Source organism: Diabrotica virgifera, chromosome 7 (assembly GCF_917563875.1).
Source record: "Diabrotica virgifera virgifera chromosome 7, PGI_DIABVI_V3a".
In the NCBI taxonomy this organism is placed as follows: domain Eukaryota; kingdom Metazoa; phylum Arthropoda; class Insecta; order Coleoptera; family Chrysomelidae; genus Diabrotica; species Diabrotica virgifera.
In genome coordinates, this window is record NC_065449.1 from 24,786,736 (window position 1) to 24,803,487 (window position 16,752).

General features: G+C 32.7%; 1 protein-coding gene across 1 annotated transcript in view; it reads left to right on the forward strand.

Moving 5' to 3' along the window:
• LOC114333077 (serine protease gd-like) overlaps positions 1 to 16,752 on the forward strand; it is an 86,293-nt gene that overhangs the window by 51,126 nt on the left and 18,415 nt on the right. Inside the window, exons 6-7 of the mRNA XM_028282901.2 lie at positions 3,251 to 3,445; positions 10,829 to 11,077. Of these exons, the coding sequence (XP_028138702.2) occupies positions 3,251 to 3,445; positions 10,829 to 11,077 (444 nt within the window). The remainder of the gene's footprint in view (positions 1 to 3,250; positions 3,446 to 10,828; positions 11,078 to 16,752) is intronic.

The window sequence follows — 16,752 nt, forward strand, 5'->3', positions numbered from 1 at the left end:
AAATCATATTTACGTAACCTAAAAATTTTTTGAAAATTTCAAAAATTTTTCCTGGGCTCATTTTTTATTAGAAAAATCTGAAAAAAATCAAGCTGTTTTGTATTCAAAATATACATCCTTTTGAATTTTTTCAGATTTTTTAAGTTAAAATTGAGCTCACAAAAAAATAAAACGTAAAAATTCTTCTTTTCTCGATTTAAGGGGTTTTAGGACCTCTGGGAAGATAAAAATTTGCATGAGGGCATAATTTTGTATCCTTTATCGAAAATATATGTAGCGGCGCTGATCGGTGTGGGGGCATTTTTGATCATCTTATCCCGCTATAGCCTTTCTAGGTTTAATGCTTCAGATCTGACAATCGCATCTGTGGCCTTTTTCGTTTGTGGTTCCACGGTCTACAATGTATAATCATTCATCATAGTCCATCTTTCATCCTTCTTCCGTAGGGTGTGTCCGGCGAACTTCCATTTGAGCTTTGCTACTTAGGTTGAGAAATCTTTCACTTTTGTTTTGTTACGAATCCATTCGTTTCATTTCGTGTCTGATAGTTTCAACATTTATCTTTCCATGGATCTTTCTGTCTTAGCTATTTTTTCCGTATTTTCTTTTGTAAACGTCCATTTCTGAGAGCCATATAATAAAACAGGGAGTATACATTGATTGAAGACTCTTGTACACATAACCTAAAAAGATTTATAAGAAATTTTCCCAAAATTTTCAACTTAATTTTATTTTATTTTTTTTTGAGGACGATTTTTGGAGTGGAAATCGAAACGTCAAAGAATTGTTAATAATTAAGAAATGTAACTTTTATTAAAGCTACAATTATGGCTCAATTCCATATAAACATAACACTAAATTAAACATGCCACAAGAAAACAGTTTCAGAACTTCGATAGTACTACATGTATGTACATATGGACCATAATATGTCAGTATTAGTATGGTATAACTAGACCCAAACCCAGACATCCAAAGTGAAAGTTATCCTCCAACACCAAGTCACCAAATTGTTCTATATGGTCCACATATTGTTCAGTAAAAAGTCACACCATTTTGAGCGTCGGGTTTGGGGGGGGGAGAGGGGAGAGAAATCGGTAAATTTGTAGTTTTTTAGGTTTTTCGTCAATATTTCTAAAACTATGCAGTTTAGCATGAACAACCTTCTACACAAAATTATTCTACATAAAATTTGAAATAAAAAAGGCCCTATGCATAATCCTTCTAAAATGAACGGTTCCAAAGCGTACGGAGATAGTATATTATAATTGGTCCAAAAAAGGCCTAAACCAGACATCCAAAGTAAAAGTTTTCCTCCAACACAAAATTGTTCTAGATGGTCAACATATTGTTCAGTAAAAAGTTACACCAACTTGAGCATCCGGTTTGGGGGGAGATGGGGGAGATGTCGGTAAATTAGTAGTTGTTTTACGTTTTTCGTCATTATTTCTAAAACTATGCTTTAGCGTAAATTATGTTCTATACTCAAATTTTCTACATAGAATTTAAAACAAAAAAGGTCCAATACATAATTGTTATAAAATCAACGGTTCCAGAGTTACGGAGGGTGAATTGTGGAGGTTTTCGATACTTTTTATATTTTTTGGGCAATTTATAATATTATTATTGATGAAAGAAATTTTTTTGTAAATAAAATTTGCTGTTTCAGTGGCCGATGGTATGTTAGTGATAAGCTTTAGAAAAAACGTCAACCTCACCACCCAAAATCATCATCAATTGTCCAAATCATATAAAAAGTATCGAAAACCTCCACTTTTTACCCTTCGTAACTCTGGAACCGTTGATTTTATAACAATTATGTATAGAACTTTTTTTGTTTTAAATTTTATGTAGAACATTTTTGTATAGAACATTGTTTACGCTAAAGCATAGTTTTAGGACTATTGACGAAAAACGTAAAAAAACTACTAACTTACCGACTTTTCTCCCATCTCCCCCCCCCCCCCAAACCGGACGCTCAAAATGATGTAACTTTTTACTGAACAATGTGTGGACCGTATAGAACAATTTGGTGTTGGAGGAAAACTTTTACTTTGGATGTCTGGGTTATGCCATTATTTGGATCAATATTATCATTACTATATTGGGAATATTAGGCAGCTGATTATCCTCCTTTTTAGATTCTGTCAAAGAGAGTCCTTTCATCTTTTGGCCATCTTTCCCACGGTGTCTTTGCTAGATCACATATATTATGTTTTATATCTTCCTGTGGTGAACATGCATTTTTTATCAATAATACCAGATATAAGTACGAGCTGACAACCTCAAACCGGTCAATTGTGGTTATGTGTGTATGATTGTTTGATGTGTGGATGAGTTTTGTTCTCTGACAACATCAAGGAGATATGTAGAATGCCACATGAACTTCACTTAGTGTGTTCTAGTGCGGGTCTTAAAATAAATATTTTTCAAAACAAAATTCATGACCAACGTAGTACCTATCGAAAATATCAATATTGGAGACAACGAAGTAAAGCTGGAGGAAAAATAGATATACCTTGGACACGAAATAAAGATCACAAGAGACAACCACACATGCGAACTACGAAGAAAAATAAACCTAGCATGGACAGCCTATGGAAAATTCAAAGACATATTTAAAAACGAAATACCAATTTTTTAAAATGTAAAACATTTGACCAATATGTGTTACCTGTGATGATGATGACCTATGGTGCCGAAATTTGACATTGATAGCTTCAACTTCTAAGAAGCTGCAAATAACTCAGAGTAAAATGGAAAGGTCATGGAGCTGAGTATATCGCTTCGTGACCGAGTTAGAAATGACAACCTAAGACGAAGAGCAGGGGTTACCGTTCTAATTTCCCGAATTGCCACACTGAAATGGAACTGGGCCCGACACGTCGCTGGAATCAGTAATGAAAGTACAGGAAGACCCCCGACTCGTTGGACTGACGATCTCGAGAAAATGTCAAGAAATTGGATACAAAGTGCTCTAAATACTGCACAATGGACAAAAATGAGGGAGGCCTATGTTCAGCAGTGGACGCAAAGGGCTGGGCGATGATGATAATGATGATGTGAATGATTGTTATGTTGTCTTTTCTTTTCACTTTTCCACTTTTTTCACTTTTTTTATCTTCCACTCTTTAACTGCAGACCAAATATTTAACAATCATTTTTAATCAGTAAATGTATTTTACTAGATATTTATTACAAAAATAATTGTGTGTGTAATAATTATTATTTCATTTTGTTTTGTTTTTAGCTGCACGTTGTGTTCAGTACTTTAAACTTCAATTAGTAGAAACCGAGGACATATTCTTAGTAATGGGTACCAATGACTTAGAAAATTGGAACAGTAATGGAGCTGTTACCAGGAAAGCTAGACGAGTTGACGTACATCCATTTTTTATGCAAAATTCAAAATCTGCTCATGGGGATATTGCTATTATTTCAATGGGTAAGCAATAATCAACTTTAATTAGTCTGATTATTTCATTCATAGGAGATTCTGACCAATAGAAACCTACAGAAATCTGAATTAAATTGATAATTTTTGATAATTGCCCGTCGTTTAAAAGTATATTACGTCACATGTCCTTCGTTGCTACGAAAAAATACATTCAGTGACATTAATGACAATTATTAATGTTTTAAAAATTATAAAAGTGATGACTTTCAATCGTCAAATATTTATAAAAACTTTGTGTTTAATTGTACTAATTTGTACTTACATAAATAAATTACAATAAAATTTTTGTTTTGAACAGTTTTATTCATGAAATAATCGCAACAAATTGCACGCGATCTCTAAAATTAATATAGAATTTTAGAGCTCTTGTGCAATTACTACTGAAAATCTATATAAATAATAATTACATTTTTATAAAAAATAACTTTTTTATCGAAAACCTTTTTATTATTTATAGGAGAGAATATAAAATAATTTAGCGATATAAAATGCTCAAAATTCCAAAAATACACTGTAATAAAAAAGTACTTTTTATAATATCACGGTTTTGTTATTGTATATTATAAGACACAACATGTTTCGAAAGAATAATTAACTTAGAAAATATGAATTTTTAGTAGGTGTATTTTATTATTTATAATTATGATTCCAAAAATTACACTAGTATAAAAAAGTACTTTTTATAATACCACGGTTGTTTAAAATAGTATATATAATTTTAAGTATATAAACTTTTAATTATTTATTAGAACAATTAAAAAAAGATACGTAACAGCCGGGTTCCAACTCGGGACCTCTCGATTTGCAGTCTAATGCCACTGAGCCACCATCAAGTTTTATGTAGCAAATATCGAGTTATTAACGTACTTTAAAATATCATTGCATTAGTCACATTTTTAAAATGGTTTGAAATTTAAAAAAATCGATTTATCCATACAGTGCGATTGGTTAGTGGGGTAAAGCTCTGTAGATTTGTTATAGTAATAGATAGTAATAAAAGTTAATATTCTTTTTCTCATGATCATCTTTCAGTGCGTCACAGTTTTTCGATTTCTCTCTAACGCATTAAATTGTATGTGACAGAAAAAAAGGCACGTCTGGGAATACTTCGGTAAATATTCTAGTTCGGTGATTATTCTAGTTGTCGATAGATGGCGCCATAATCAAAAAAGAATTATTTATTAAATAAAATAATAATATTATCAATATAATCTGTACAATTTATAAGACTATACAAATGAAAGAAAATACCATTTTATAAATGCAATAGACACAATTGATTTGGTTTTATTCCAAATTGAAAATAAAATTTGACAACTGTCAGATTTAACTAAAATGTCACGTTAGAATAAATGTCATAAATGTGTATTATCACGGACTTACCTTTTTTTCTATAATTTGTGACGCACTGAAAAATGTTCATGAAAAGGAGAATAACAAAAATTGTAACTTTGATTATAGATTGATAATCAGTAATCGTAAATTGTCAGTTTTAGACAATTCAGTCATGGCTTACTTAAAATTTGGAAAGATTTAGACCCGTATTTATTCATAATTTTGCTCTGAAAAATGAAAATATCTCGAAAACTAATAAATTTACACATAGGCAATGTTAGGTATATAAAAATTAAAGTATGGTAATGGTACTTTTCGATGATATAAAATACAGGGTGTGCTATTTAAAATTACTGAGAAAATAATTTACTTGCACTTTGACTCACCCTGTATTCAATATAAAGAAAATTAAAGTGCAGCTCAAAGTACGCTACAATGTTTGATATTAAGTTTTATCGCTATATATTACTATAACGGATCTACGGAGCTTTACCCCACTAATTAATCACCCTGTATAATAGCAGTTAAATATTGCATTGTTAGCTAGTTCTGAGCTTTTCTGAAAATTTCAGGTGTCTAGGTAGCCTAGAACTATTTTTAAAATGGATTACAAAATTTGCGAAGTCCGTGACACCAACCAAGCCAAGTATATAAAAAGGTTTTAATAATATTCAATAGTTTTCACAAATAAAATATGAAATTAATATGACATATAAAGTAACGCCATCTATTAACAGTAAACATCAACCGAGTAAACTAGTAGCGTCATCTTTTGTATAAAGCCGCGGCGAAATAACAAGAACCAACACTGCATTATTTTATTAACGCAGCCGGCTGCGGTTTCCGTCGTTGTAATATGGTCTTTCAACAAATTATGAGATATTATCAGATTTTTATCAACATCCTAAGTGCTCTTAACTTTGTTGCAAACACACGCTAAACACAGTTACTCGAAATAATATATAGTGTAGTTTAAACTCCGAGGTCCAGTTTATAATTCCAAACATTACACTAGTATAAAAAAGTACTTTTTATAATACCACGGTTATTTAAAATGGCATATATAATAATTAACTTATAAAGTATGAATTTTAAATATATTAACTTTTTATGAATTAAAAAAAGGTAAGCGAGAGGTAGGATTTGAACTCAGGACCAGTAGATCTCCGGCCTAACGTTCTAGCACTGAGCTATCAGGACTCGATGTATTATGTTACGTTAAAATGGAATTTAACTGTCATAGCATAAGTCACATTTTCAAAAATATTTTGGAATTAAAATAAAAATCATTTATCTATACAATAGCAGGTAATGGTTTTTCAACCAATTATGGGATATATTATTGTAGATTTTTATTAACATCCTAAGTGCTCTTAACTTTATTATGGTAGGGGAGCCCAAGCGGGGATTTTTGCAGTTACTCGAGCGCGTCAGATTAGCATATGGGAGAAACCTGGTACCCTGCAGATGAACCTCTACCATATATTGGCTCTTAACACAGGGGAGTTCGTTAAGGGGGGCCCGAAAAAAAAAATCTATCCTTAAAAATACTCGAAATTGTCAGATTAAGATAAGGTAAGTTAAGTACATGCAAAAGAGTGTATATTTCAAAAATCTGACGATTTGAGCAGGGGGTAAGGAAATGGGTGAGTCCCAAAGTTTCACAAGAAATAAGCGAATATGTCGCGAAATAAATGACAGATCGAAAAACTAAAAAATATGTGCTCAATATATTTTAAAAATCTATCGAATGATACCAAACACGGCTTCCCACGGGGAGGGGTGGGGGGTAAATTTAATATTTTAAATACGAATCCCTCGATATTTCGCGAAATGAACATCAGATCGAAAAACTGTTAAATACACTTATTCGATACTTTTAAAAAATCTATCGAATGGCACTAATCACGACTCCCCAAGGAGGTGGGGTGGGGGGTTACTTTAAAATCTTAAATAGAAGTCCCATTTTTTACTGCAGATTTGGATTCCTTACGTAAAAATAAATAACTTTTATTCGAAACATTTTTTCGAATTATGGATAGATGGCGTTATAATCGGAAAAAACGATTATTGGAAATGGAAAATTAAATTAAAAAATGGCAAGCGCCCACTAAAATGGAAAATTTTACTTAACTTTTTTTGGTTTTAGGACCTACTCTTCACAACCCAATAGGTCCCCATAACGCTCGAGTGACTGCACATTTAGCATACTTTGCTCCCCTACCATTACAAACACACGCTAAACACAATTACCTACTCGAAATAACATAGTGTAGTTGTTTACCTCCGAGTTCAAGATTATTTTCCAAAAATTACACTAGTATAAAAAAGTACTTTTTATAATACCACGGTTGTTTACAATGGCATAATATAATAATTAACTTATAAAATATGAATTTTAAGTATATTGTTTCAATTATGTATGAAAAAAATAAAATATATATGAAAAAAATAAGAAAATGTAAGCGACAGGGAGGTTTTGAACTCAGGACCAGTAGATCTCCGGCCTAACGTTCTAGCACTGAGCTATCGGCCCTCGACGTTTTGACTTACGTTAAAATGGAATTCAAATGTCATAGCGTTGACTGATAAATATACTGGTCATAGTTAATAGAAAATGTCATAAAAATTACATTTTTAAAACAGTTTGAAATTTAAAAAAGAATCCATTTATCCATACAGTAGCAGTTAAATATTGCATTGTTAGTCAGCTCTTAGCTATCCTGAAAATTTCAAGTACCTAGTTAGTCTAGAACTATTGTTAAAATGGATTACAAAATTTGCGGAGTCCGTGACACCAACCAAGCCAAGTATATAAAAAGGTTTTAAAAAATTAATGCTTTGTCTGTATGTAATATTAATAGTATCCTGCTTTATACCGCTAACGCGGCTTTGGGATTACAGCAGGGTAGTTTGCTATATCTAGGGCCTACGGTATACACGGAAGGTAACAGGGCCAGTACTACGCTTCAACCGCCTATTATTGCCCCTGGTTTTACCCAAGGTACTCATTTTTATTCAGGCTGAGTCGACCTGGGGCCTATAGACATTTTAAAAATGTCTAGATGTTCTGGCCGGCCGGCGCATTTGATCAAAGTGATGATCTTAAGTTGTTGTGCTTAAATCTAGGAAGGTTTCTGTGGTACAACCAACATAAGTGATCAATAGTTACGCATACACTACAAGAAAAATATTGTTTATCAGAAAAAATATAGACAATATTTTTGAGTATTCATTTTTTGTTTTCTGGTAATTTTTAGTTATTTAACTTTTAAACATTATTTAGTTCAAAAGCGGTACCTACGAAGTTCGCCGAGTCAGCTAGTAACATAATAAAATATATTTCACTTTGCGACTGCTTTGGGTTATCGCTAGACACTTGTAAATTTATTGATCTGGTAATGAAAATATGAAACAATAATTCCTAAATTGAATTTAAAAAATCCTTTAACAATATTTTTCACAGTCTTAATAAGAAATTATTTACAGTAAATTCCTTTTGGTATATTTGGAACAAACGGAAATAGGGGTCATGTGCTAACTCATTTAAAAATGTATTAAATTCTCTATTCAGTAATATAAACATTAGCATAATTAATTATAAAGGGTGTCCAAAAACGTTGTTTTGAATTAAATTAATTGACACAAAAAGAAGAATGTAATGTAGATATAAAAATTATTTAATTCAAAATATATTTTACTGCTGTCAAAAAACAGAAAAAAATGTTTATTTTACAAATAAATATTTCTTTTCTCTTAAATTTAATGTTCAAGCATGAACATTGAATTTAAGCGAAAAGCAATCTTTTTTTATCAAATATACATTTTTTCTGTTTTCTGAAAGCAATTGTTCTGTTTATTTTGAATTAAATAAATTACATACCTTCTTCTTTTTGTGTTAATTAATTTACTTCAAAAAAATGTTCTTGGATACCCTGTAAAGATAATTATATTCATGTTTATATTACTGAATAGAGAATTAAATAAATTTTCAAATGAGGTATGAGGTAGCACACGACTCATATTCTTATTTAAAAAAAATCATCGAGTACGTCATCACCCCAGATTTATGACGTCACTAATAGGATATATATGTCAAAAAATCATAATCTAAAAATAAAAATCGTCCTGTTTCAGGGTTTTTTTAATGTCGCCGGCTTACAAAATAACGATTTTTTTCCTTTCGTTTGCACCTTAGACCATAAAAACTGATAGACACGCCGTAATGGTATTCTCTCGTCTCGAAGAGTAATGAAGCCAACATAAAACGATTCACACAGCTGTGCGTAACGTCTGTTTACGGCAGAAAACGTTAGAGATTAGAAGTGTTTATAGGCGTTGTAAACTTTTTAAATTGTTCCAATTTAAAAATTTTCCAATACACTAATTTTTTAATTATGGTGTTATCTTGCAGAGCATTTAATTGTACGCAGCGACAAAAAAAGGGGGAAACACCTAAAATCCAGTTTACAGCAGCATAATAAACAAGCGATTTGTCAAAAAACTGAAGAATTTATAAAGTATCTTAATTCACTCAAATATTCCAACAATGGTGAACCACTGCATCTAAGCCAAAAATAAACGGGTTTTATTGGTATGATGCGAATGCGAATTTGGAAAAATTACGTGAAGGATCATATGGATGGAGGTCTGAAGTATCTTTCGACCTATAAACTTTCTCAGTATCACTTAGAGGTTTTCTTTAGTTCTATTATAGGAGTCATGGAGGTTACAACAACAACCCAACGGCAAAAAAAATTTGAAGATGCATATAAAAGAGTCTTAATGCACACAAGTGTTACAGGATCTACCCAGGCTAATTGTATAGAACAGGCACCTTCCACAATTTTAGCAATGAGCACAACAAATACTGTGAAAATGAAAACTGTTGATCATCAACTCATTGACAACTCTAGAACTGATGAAAATAATAGGGAAATAATTACTAGTAACCATGATTATACTGTAAATAATTTAAGTTTTTGAAAAAGAGTCATCTTATGTTTGTGATGTTGTTGACAATATCGCTGGGTTTGTAGTTAAGAAAGTTAAGAAAACATTACATTGTGACATATGTTTGTGTGCAATTGAATGTGATAATTTACAATGTCCATTCATAAGACACAAAAATTATAGCATATCAAAAAATGTTTTAATTCAACCTTCTAAAGAGGTCATTCATATTTACAAAATTGCTGAAAGCGAAATTAGAATTATGTAGGTACAATTCAAACAAATTGAACGATTCTAAATTATTGACAAAATTGATCTTAAACGTGCATGGTTCTGTGTTTAGCGAATACAAAGAACATGATCATCAAAGAACATAACAAGATCATGATTTTGAAACAAACCATTTGTTTAATCAAATAAAGATAATTTGTTCGCATTATTGATACATCAGATTGTACCACGATGGTGAAAAACTAAATAATGTAATAAGAGTTAAAAGTAAGTTAACAAAAGCTATTTTGTTTTGTGATCATTAATTAATAGATTTCCTACATATTTTTTCACCTAACTTGAAACTAACACCCAAAAGAAAATTACTCTCCTTTAAATTTATTATTGATTATCAAACAAGAAGAGATATACCAACGATATAATTTCAAATAAAACATTTATTTTTACAAAATTACTTTAAGTCAAAAATATTTATTAATTACTTTGCTAAATGATTTTTCTTCCATAATTTTTACAAAATATTAAGTTATACTACAAAACTACTTATATGACAAAAGTTATACTATAATTAATCTAAAATTGGGTAATTTTATTAGTGCTTTGCTAAGAATCCAAACAAGTTCTTGCCGTATTGTGACGTCACTTTCACGGAAGGTCTTTGCTTCAACGGTTCGATACAAGGCGTGTCTATCAGTTTTTATGGTCTAAGGTTTGCACCATACTGTATGTTATATTCATTCGTTCTTGGAACTTCAATCAAAGCCAGCCCTGCTTTTCGAAATTTCCAGTCCAGTTTAGAATTGTAACGTCTTGAACTACGAAATGTCTTTCATGTTTTAATTTATATTTTAGACAGTCCAATACAATTTTCCCAAGTCCTCAGTCCAGTATGCCTATGGAAAGGCAACACAGATCTCTATCCTCTGGTCGATAAATTAGGGATTGTAACAGGATTCGAGCAAGATAATGACTCTGCTCAAGTAGGTTTGACATATATTTTAAAAGAGAAACGAGCGGAAATGACCATTATCTCTCAATTGGACTGCTTCACAAGTGCCCTGGGATTCCTTGAGGTGACTTCTGATAAGACGTTCTGCACAAGTAAGTAATTTTGGTAAAAAATGATGAATTTTGTAACATAGATGTCAAAAATTTTTGAATATTTACACTTTTCCAAAATATTAACGCACCACCTTAAAAATGGGTCATATTCGATGTTTCTAATTTCCTAATAGTCCAGGAACCAAAGGTTTTCACCTCGCAATGTTTACAGAATGGATCGATTGTTTTGAAAATTTGAGACTAAGTAGTGGATCAAACTCTATATCATGCCGAAAAGCACTTTTACTATGGGGGTGGTTGCCACTCCATCTCGGGGGCGGAAATTTTTTATTATATTTTGACCGCAAAACTTAGTTTTTATTTATTTATTAAGCTCAACAGGCTTTGAAAACCTAGAGCTGAAAGATTTAATTTTTTCTTACAATAATTACTACTTATTACATATTTATTATAATATTTATACCACTATATTCTATACTACTATATTATACAATATTACATTCATTCATATAAAACACTTACAATATTCCTTATAGTCTTTCCATACATTTCTTGACCACTTCCTTCCATTGTTTTCTGTCCAAAGCTTTTTCTTTCCAGTTCACAATACTACTTATTGTAAGTCTTCATATACGCTGTCTTTCCATCTCCTTCTTGGCCTACCTATTCTTTTTTGTGTGGGTTTATTATTAATTATTTTAGCTCTTTAATTTTTTTAGCTCTTTCTTGCTTGTCGATAATAGTGGTAGACAGAGGCGTGCGGTCCATGGATGCGGGGGAAGCACCGCTTCCCTATTATACTTCGATATAACAAAATATATTATTAAATAATATTTAATTATCAAAATGTTTTCCCTAATCCCAGTAATCTACATATTATTACCTAGGCAATAGGCATTGAAAAATATTAAAAATTAATCGCATGGGAAGGAACTCAATATGCACACAATTCAACTATTCAGTCCACCCCTGACAGAAGCACATCTCAAAATCGCCGCTTGTCATGCAGTTGTCCCGTTTAAAAATTGGTCAGGGTTCAATGACCGCACCCACTAGTCGCGCGAATTTTGGTACCCTGGAAGCGATCGTTCGAGCGCCTTCCAAAAGTGGTGCTCTGTTCCAAAAGCTCTGACTGTTACTGCTGCTAAGGGGTGCTTAGGTACATACATTCGCTTAAAGAATATTTCGATTTAATTTTTTTGCAGAGATTTTTCCTTTTACTGATCTTTTATTTGACATTTTACAGATGAAGTCAATTGACATTGCATTTTGTATAAGACAAATTGATGACTTTATTAATACGATAATTAAAAAACGAGAAAAAAACTGAAAATATGGGGTTTGAACATGAAAGAAAAAGAATGAAGATTGATAATGTGGGCAACAGAGAGACCTTTTGAAAATATTTTACAACAAATGAATTTTCGCTTTCAAAATTTTAACGAATTAAAATTTGTAGAATTATATATAATCTTAATATTTCTAATTATAATTCATCAAAATTTCCCACAGAGGAATTTATTTCACTACGATTAAATAATGAAAATATTTTGATATGCCAGCTTTGCATTATAAGTTAAGTGTTGTTTATGAAACAACTGACATTAGTGATAAAGATTAAAGATATACTCAGAAATCTGGGTATTTCTTTATAACTACTGGTTTAAACAAGTCCCTGTGTGAAGTGTCCAAGTTGTGTGAATTACTACTAACTATCCCAGTCACGAGTGCATCAGTTAAACGAAGTTTTTCAGTATTAAAATGCATTAAAAGTTTTACAAGAAATTCAACAAGAGAAGACAGACTTTACAAGTCCATTGAAAAAGACTGCATTCAACAATTATCAGAAGTTGATAGGAGAATAGAGCTCAAGTATAAATAAGTGTCATATTGTTGAAAGTTGTGTGTTGTGGAAAATGCCTCGGAATTTAAAAAAAATTTAAATAGATCTCTTCTTTAGGAAACGAAGCTCGGAGCGAGGACTTAAGGCCCGAGCAAGCAATACAGATCAATGATAGGTCACTAGTCACTGGAAATAGCGGCAATAGAGTGCCTCACGCATTGATCGGGGTAGGATTTAGTGTGTGACTCCTTGTATCCAGGACGTCTCACATAAGCACTTTGCTGATATATAGCCCCTATAGCGGATCAGAGTGTTATCAGGTGGGAAGTGGCTCGACCCTCGACCCTTAAGAAAATATTTTTATATCCTTATTGAATCGCTTACCCTTTAGAAAAAGTCACCGCACGCCACTGGTGGTAGATCGTCTGCGAATGCTATACGTTGATGGCCATTTTTAAAAATCGTTTCCTGTGTGTTTATTTTACTTTTTCTAATTGTTTCTTCCAGTATTACATTAAAAAGAGTCGTTGATAGTGGATCTCCTTGACTTAATCCATGTTTCAAAATTATTTGATTTATGCCCCTGTCCCTTCCACGTTATTTCGTTTGTGGTGTTATCCTGTTATCCATAATCATTTTTACCAGCCTGAGGATTTTCTTTGGGACCTTTGGGGTAGGCCCATGTCTTTCATTAGTTCGTACATCTGTTGCCGCTTTACCGTATCGTAAGCCTGCTAAAGGCAAGCGTCCACTGATCCGCATCGTACGGATCGCATTATCGATTGTCAAACTAAAATCCGTTGCGTACGATGCGTACGATGCGGGTCTGTGGACGCTTGACTTAAAGTCATCCGCATCGTACGCATCGTACGCAACGGATTTTAGTTTGACAATCGATAATGCGATCCGTACGATGCGGATCAGTGGACGCGGTTACATAAGTTTCTGTACAAGGCAAACTAAAATCCGTTGCGTACGATGCGTCCGATGCGTACGATGCGGGTCTGTGGAAAGTCGACGAACAGGACAAAACTTAATAAAGAAATTAATTCTAAGAAGCAACTATTCTACTATACATATTTTGATAAAATAAATTAATAGTTTTCGATTTATTCGTTATCGAAAGTGTTAGTTTTATATCGAAAAAATCAATTTTTTAATCAGTTTTCTGCTAATAACTCAAATATTATTCGTTTTATCAAAACAACTGTAATTAATAAAAGTATACTTTTTGACAAATAAACCAAATGGTTTATTTTAATTTTCTTTAAGACTAATAGTAACCGAGCTATACTTTATTATAGGTTATAGGTCTAGATCCCGCATATGAAAAAAAAATTGATTAATAGCAAGCTGAAAATTTGTTAATAGGTTAAGGGTGTCTAGTCGGACCAACTTTGATATATGGGAACACTGCAACAGGGGAAGTTTTAATTGTGGAACAGGTTAAAAATTTGGAACGGTCAGACCACGAAAACGGCACATGTATTTTGTCCGACAAAACAGACTTAAACTCTCCGAACAGAGATTAAGCTCTCATGCAAAAATCAGACTGCTATTTATCACCAAATGGGCGTTTTAATGAGTGGAACATGTAGAATATGTCAAATGACAGGAATTAGGACAGGTAATAAATAGCAGTCTGATTTTTGCATGAGAGTTTAATCTCTGTTCGGAGAGTTTAAGTCTGTTCTGTCGGACAAAATAAATGTGCCGTTTTCGTGGTCTGACCGTTCCAAATTTTTAACCTGTTCCACAATTAAAACTGCCCCTGTTCCAGTGTTCCCATATATGAAAGTTTATCCGACTAGACACCAGTAGATAGGCAAAGCGGTTTCTGGCGCAACCCCTAAATCGCAACCCTTAAATAGCAACCCCCGGTCGTAAATGCCAAACGGCTTAACGTAGGATGACGTGTGACGTATCGTTGGAAAGGGGATGAAAAAGGGGGTTGAATGCAGTATGTGGCGTGCGCATCAGAATATGCCAAAAGGGCATTACGTCATATCTTCGTTTCTATTGGTCCGATTGTGACGTAAGAGGGCTCGTTGGAACGGGGAGGGGATAACGAATAAGTTGAGACAAAAAACAAAGATGGCGGCAGTGTCAAAAGGGCATTACAGCATATCTTCGTTGCTATTGGTCCGATTTTGACGTATGGGGTGTCAAATGAAAGCGGCGGCGACACAGAAGCCAACTGTCAATTCTTCTTCTGTCAACGTTCAATATTAACTGTCAATTCTTCTTCTTTTCCGTATAGTGCCTAACAGAACGTGACATTTGACGTATGACGTGACAAACGAAATAAATAAGAAGAAGAATTGACAGCATCATGACAAACTAAAAGAAGAGGAAGAATTGACAGCAACATGACAAACTGAAAAGAAGAAGTTGACATGACAAACGAAAAGAAGAAGAATTGACAGCAACATGACAACTAACAGAAGAAGTGACAATGGCTTAACAAAATGAAGAAGAATTGACAAACCGGAAAGAAGAAGAAGAATTGACGGCTGCGGAAAAGAAAAAGAGTTGACATGACAAACGAAAAGAAGAAGAAGAATTGACAGCAACATGAGAACTAAAAGAAGAAGTGACAATGTCTTAACAAAATGAAGAAGAATTGACAAACCGGAAAGAAGAAGAATTGACGGCTGCGGAAAAGAAGAAGAAGAAGAAGGTGACGTGACAAACGAAAAGAAGAAGTGACGATGGCTCGACCCAAAGTAGAATTAACAAACCGAAAAGAAGAAGAATTGATAGCAACAAGACAAACGAAAAGAAGAAGAAGAAGTAACAATGGCACAGCACAATGAAGAATTGACAAACCGGAAAACAGAAGAAGAAGTGACACACCGAAAAGAAGAAGAATTGACAGATGGCTTGACACAAAGAAGAAGAAGAAATTAAATACGAGTTTATTATTCATAAAATTCACATCTAATACTAAGTATTAAATAGAATTTCATTAGTCACACAAAACGAATGTGTCAGCGGAAGCAAGGCACATTCCCAATCTCATATTACACCTGTAACATGATATTGCAATAGTAAGAATGTAGGGCAATGACCGCAAAAAAAGCAACGATTATATTTTTTGCAACATCGCCAGAAACACCTTGCAAATTTTACACGACTCGTTAAAACGGAAATTAAAACTGCAACTTATATAAATAATATTCACATGTCTAATATTGCATTTTAACCTGATATTGCAAAATAAATAAGAATGTATAATATGGCAATGACCGCAAAAAAAAAAAGCATCAATTATATTTTTTAGTATACGATTTCATTATTATGACACAGCACATTCTACCCGACGCGTTAATAACGGAAATCAAAACCGCAAACTCTAGCAATAATATGCACATGTCGTTTCAAAGAATCCTGCAAGTACATACATGTAAATTTTAATGCGTCATCAGATTAACCTACTATATAAATAGAAATCGGGGGATAGCCAGTTCATTGAGTTTCCGACAGGCATAAAGTACACCAATTGTGTCCGAACCACAGTTTCTGAACGTGTCGCTAGTTAGTTCGCAGTGCAGTGATAAATACTGAATCAAGGTAAGCTATCTTTGTTGTTCATATTAAATATTTTTTCTGTATGTATTTGTTGTGTACTTGTGTTTCATGTCTTAAATATTTTTTAAATAAGTTCTTGTGTTAGTATTATGTACTTGTGGTTCTTTTATCTATGTTTAAAATAATTACGTGCAAAAAAAAATTCACGTCTACTGTGCTTTAATAATTGTGGACTATTTCTATTACTCTCTCCCCAATTTTCTTTTGCCGGCCTTCTATATACTTGTGTTTCTTTTATCTATGTATTTTTAAAATACTTACGTGCAAAGAATTTCCCTTC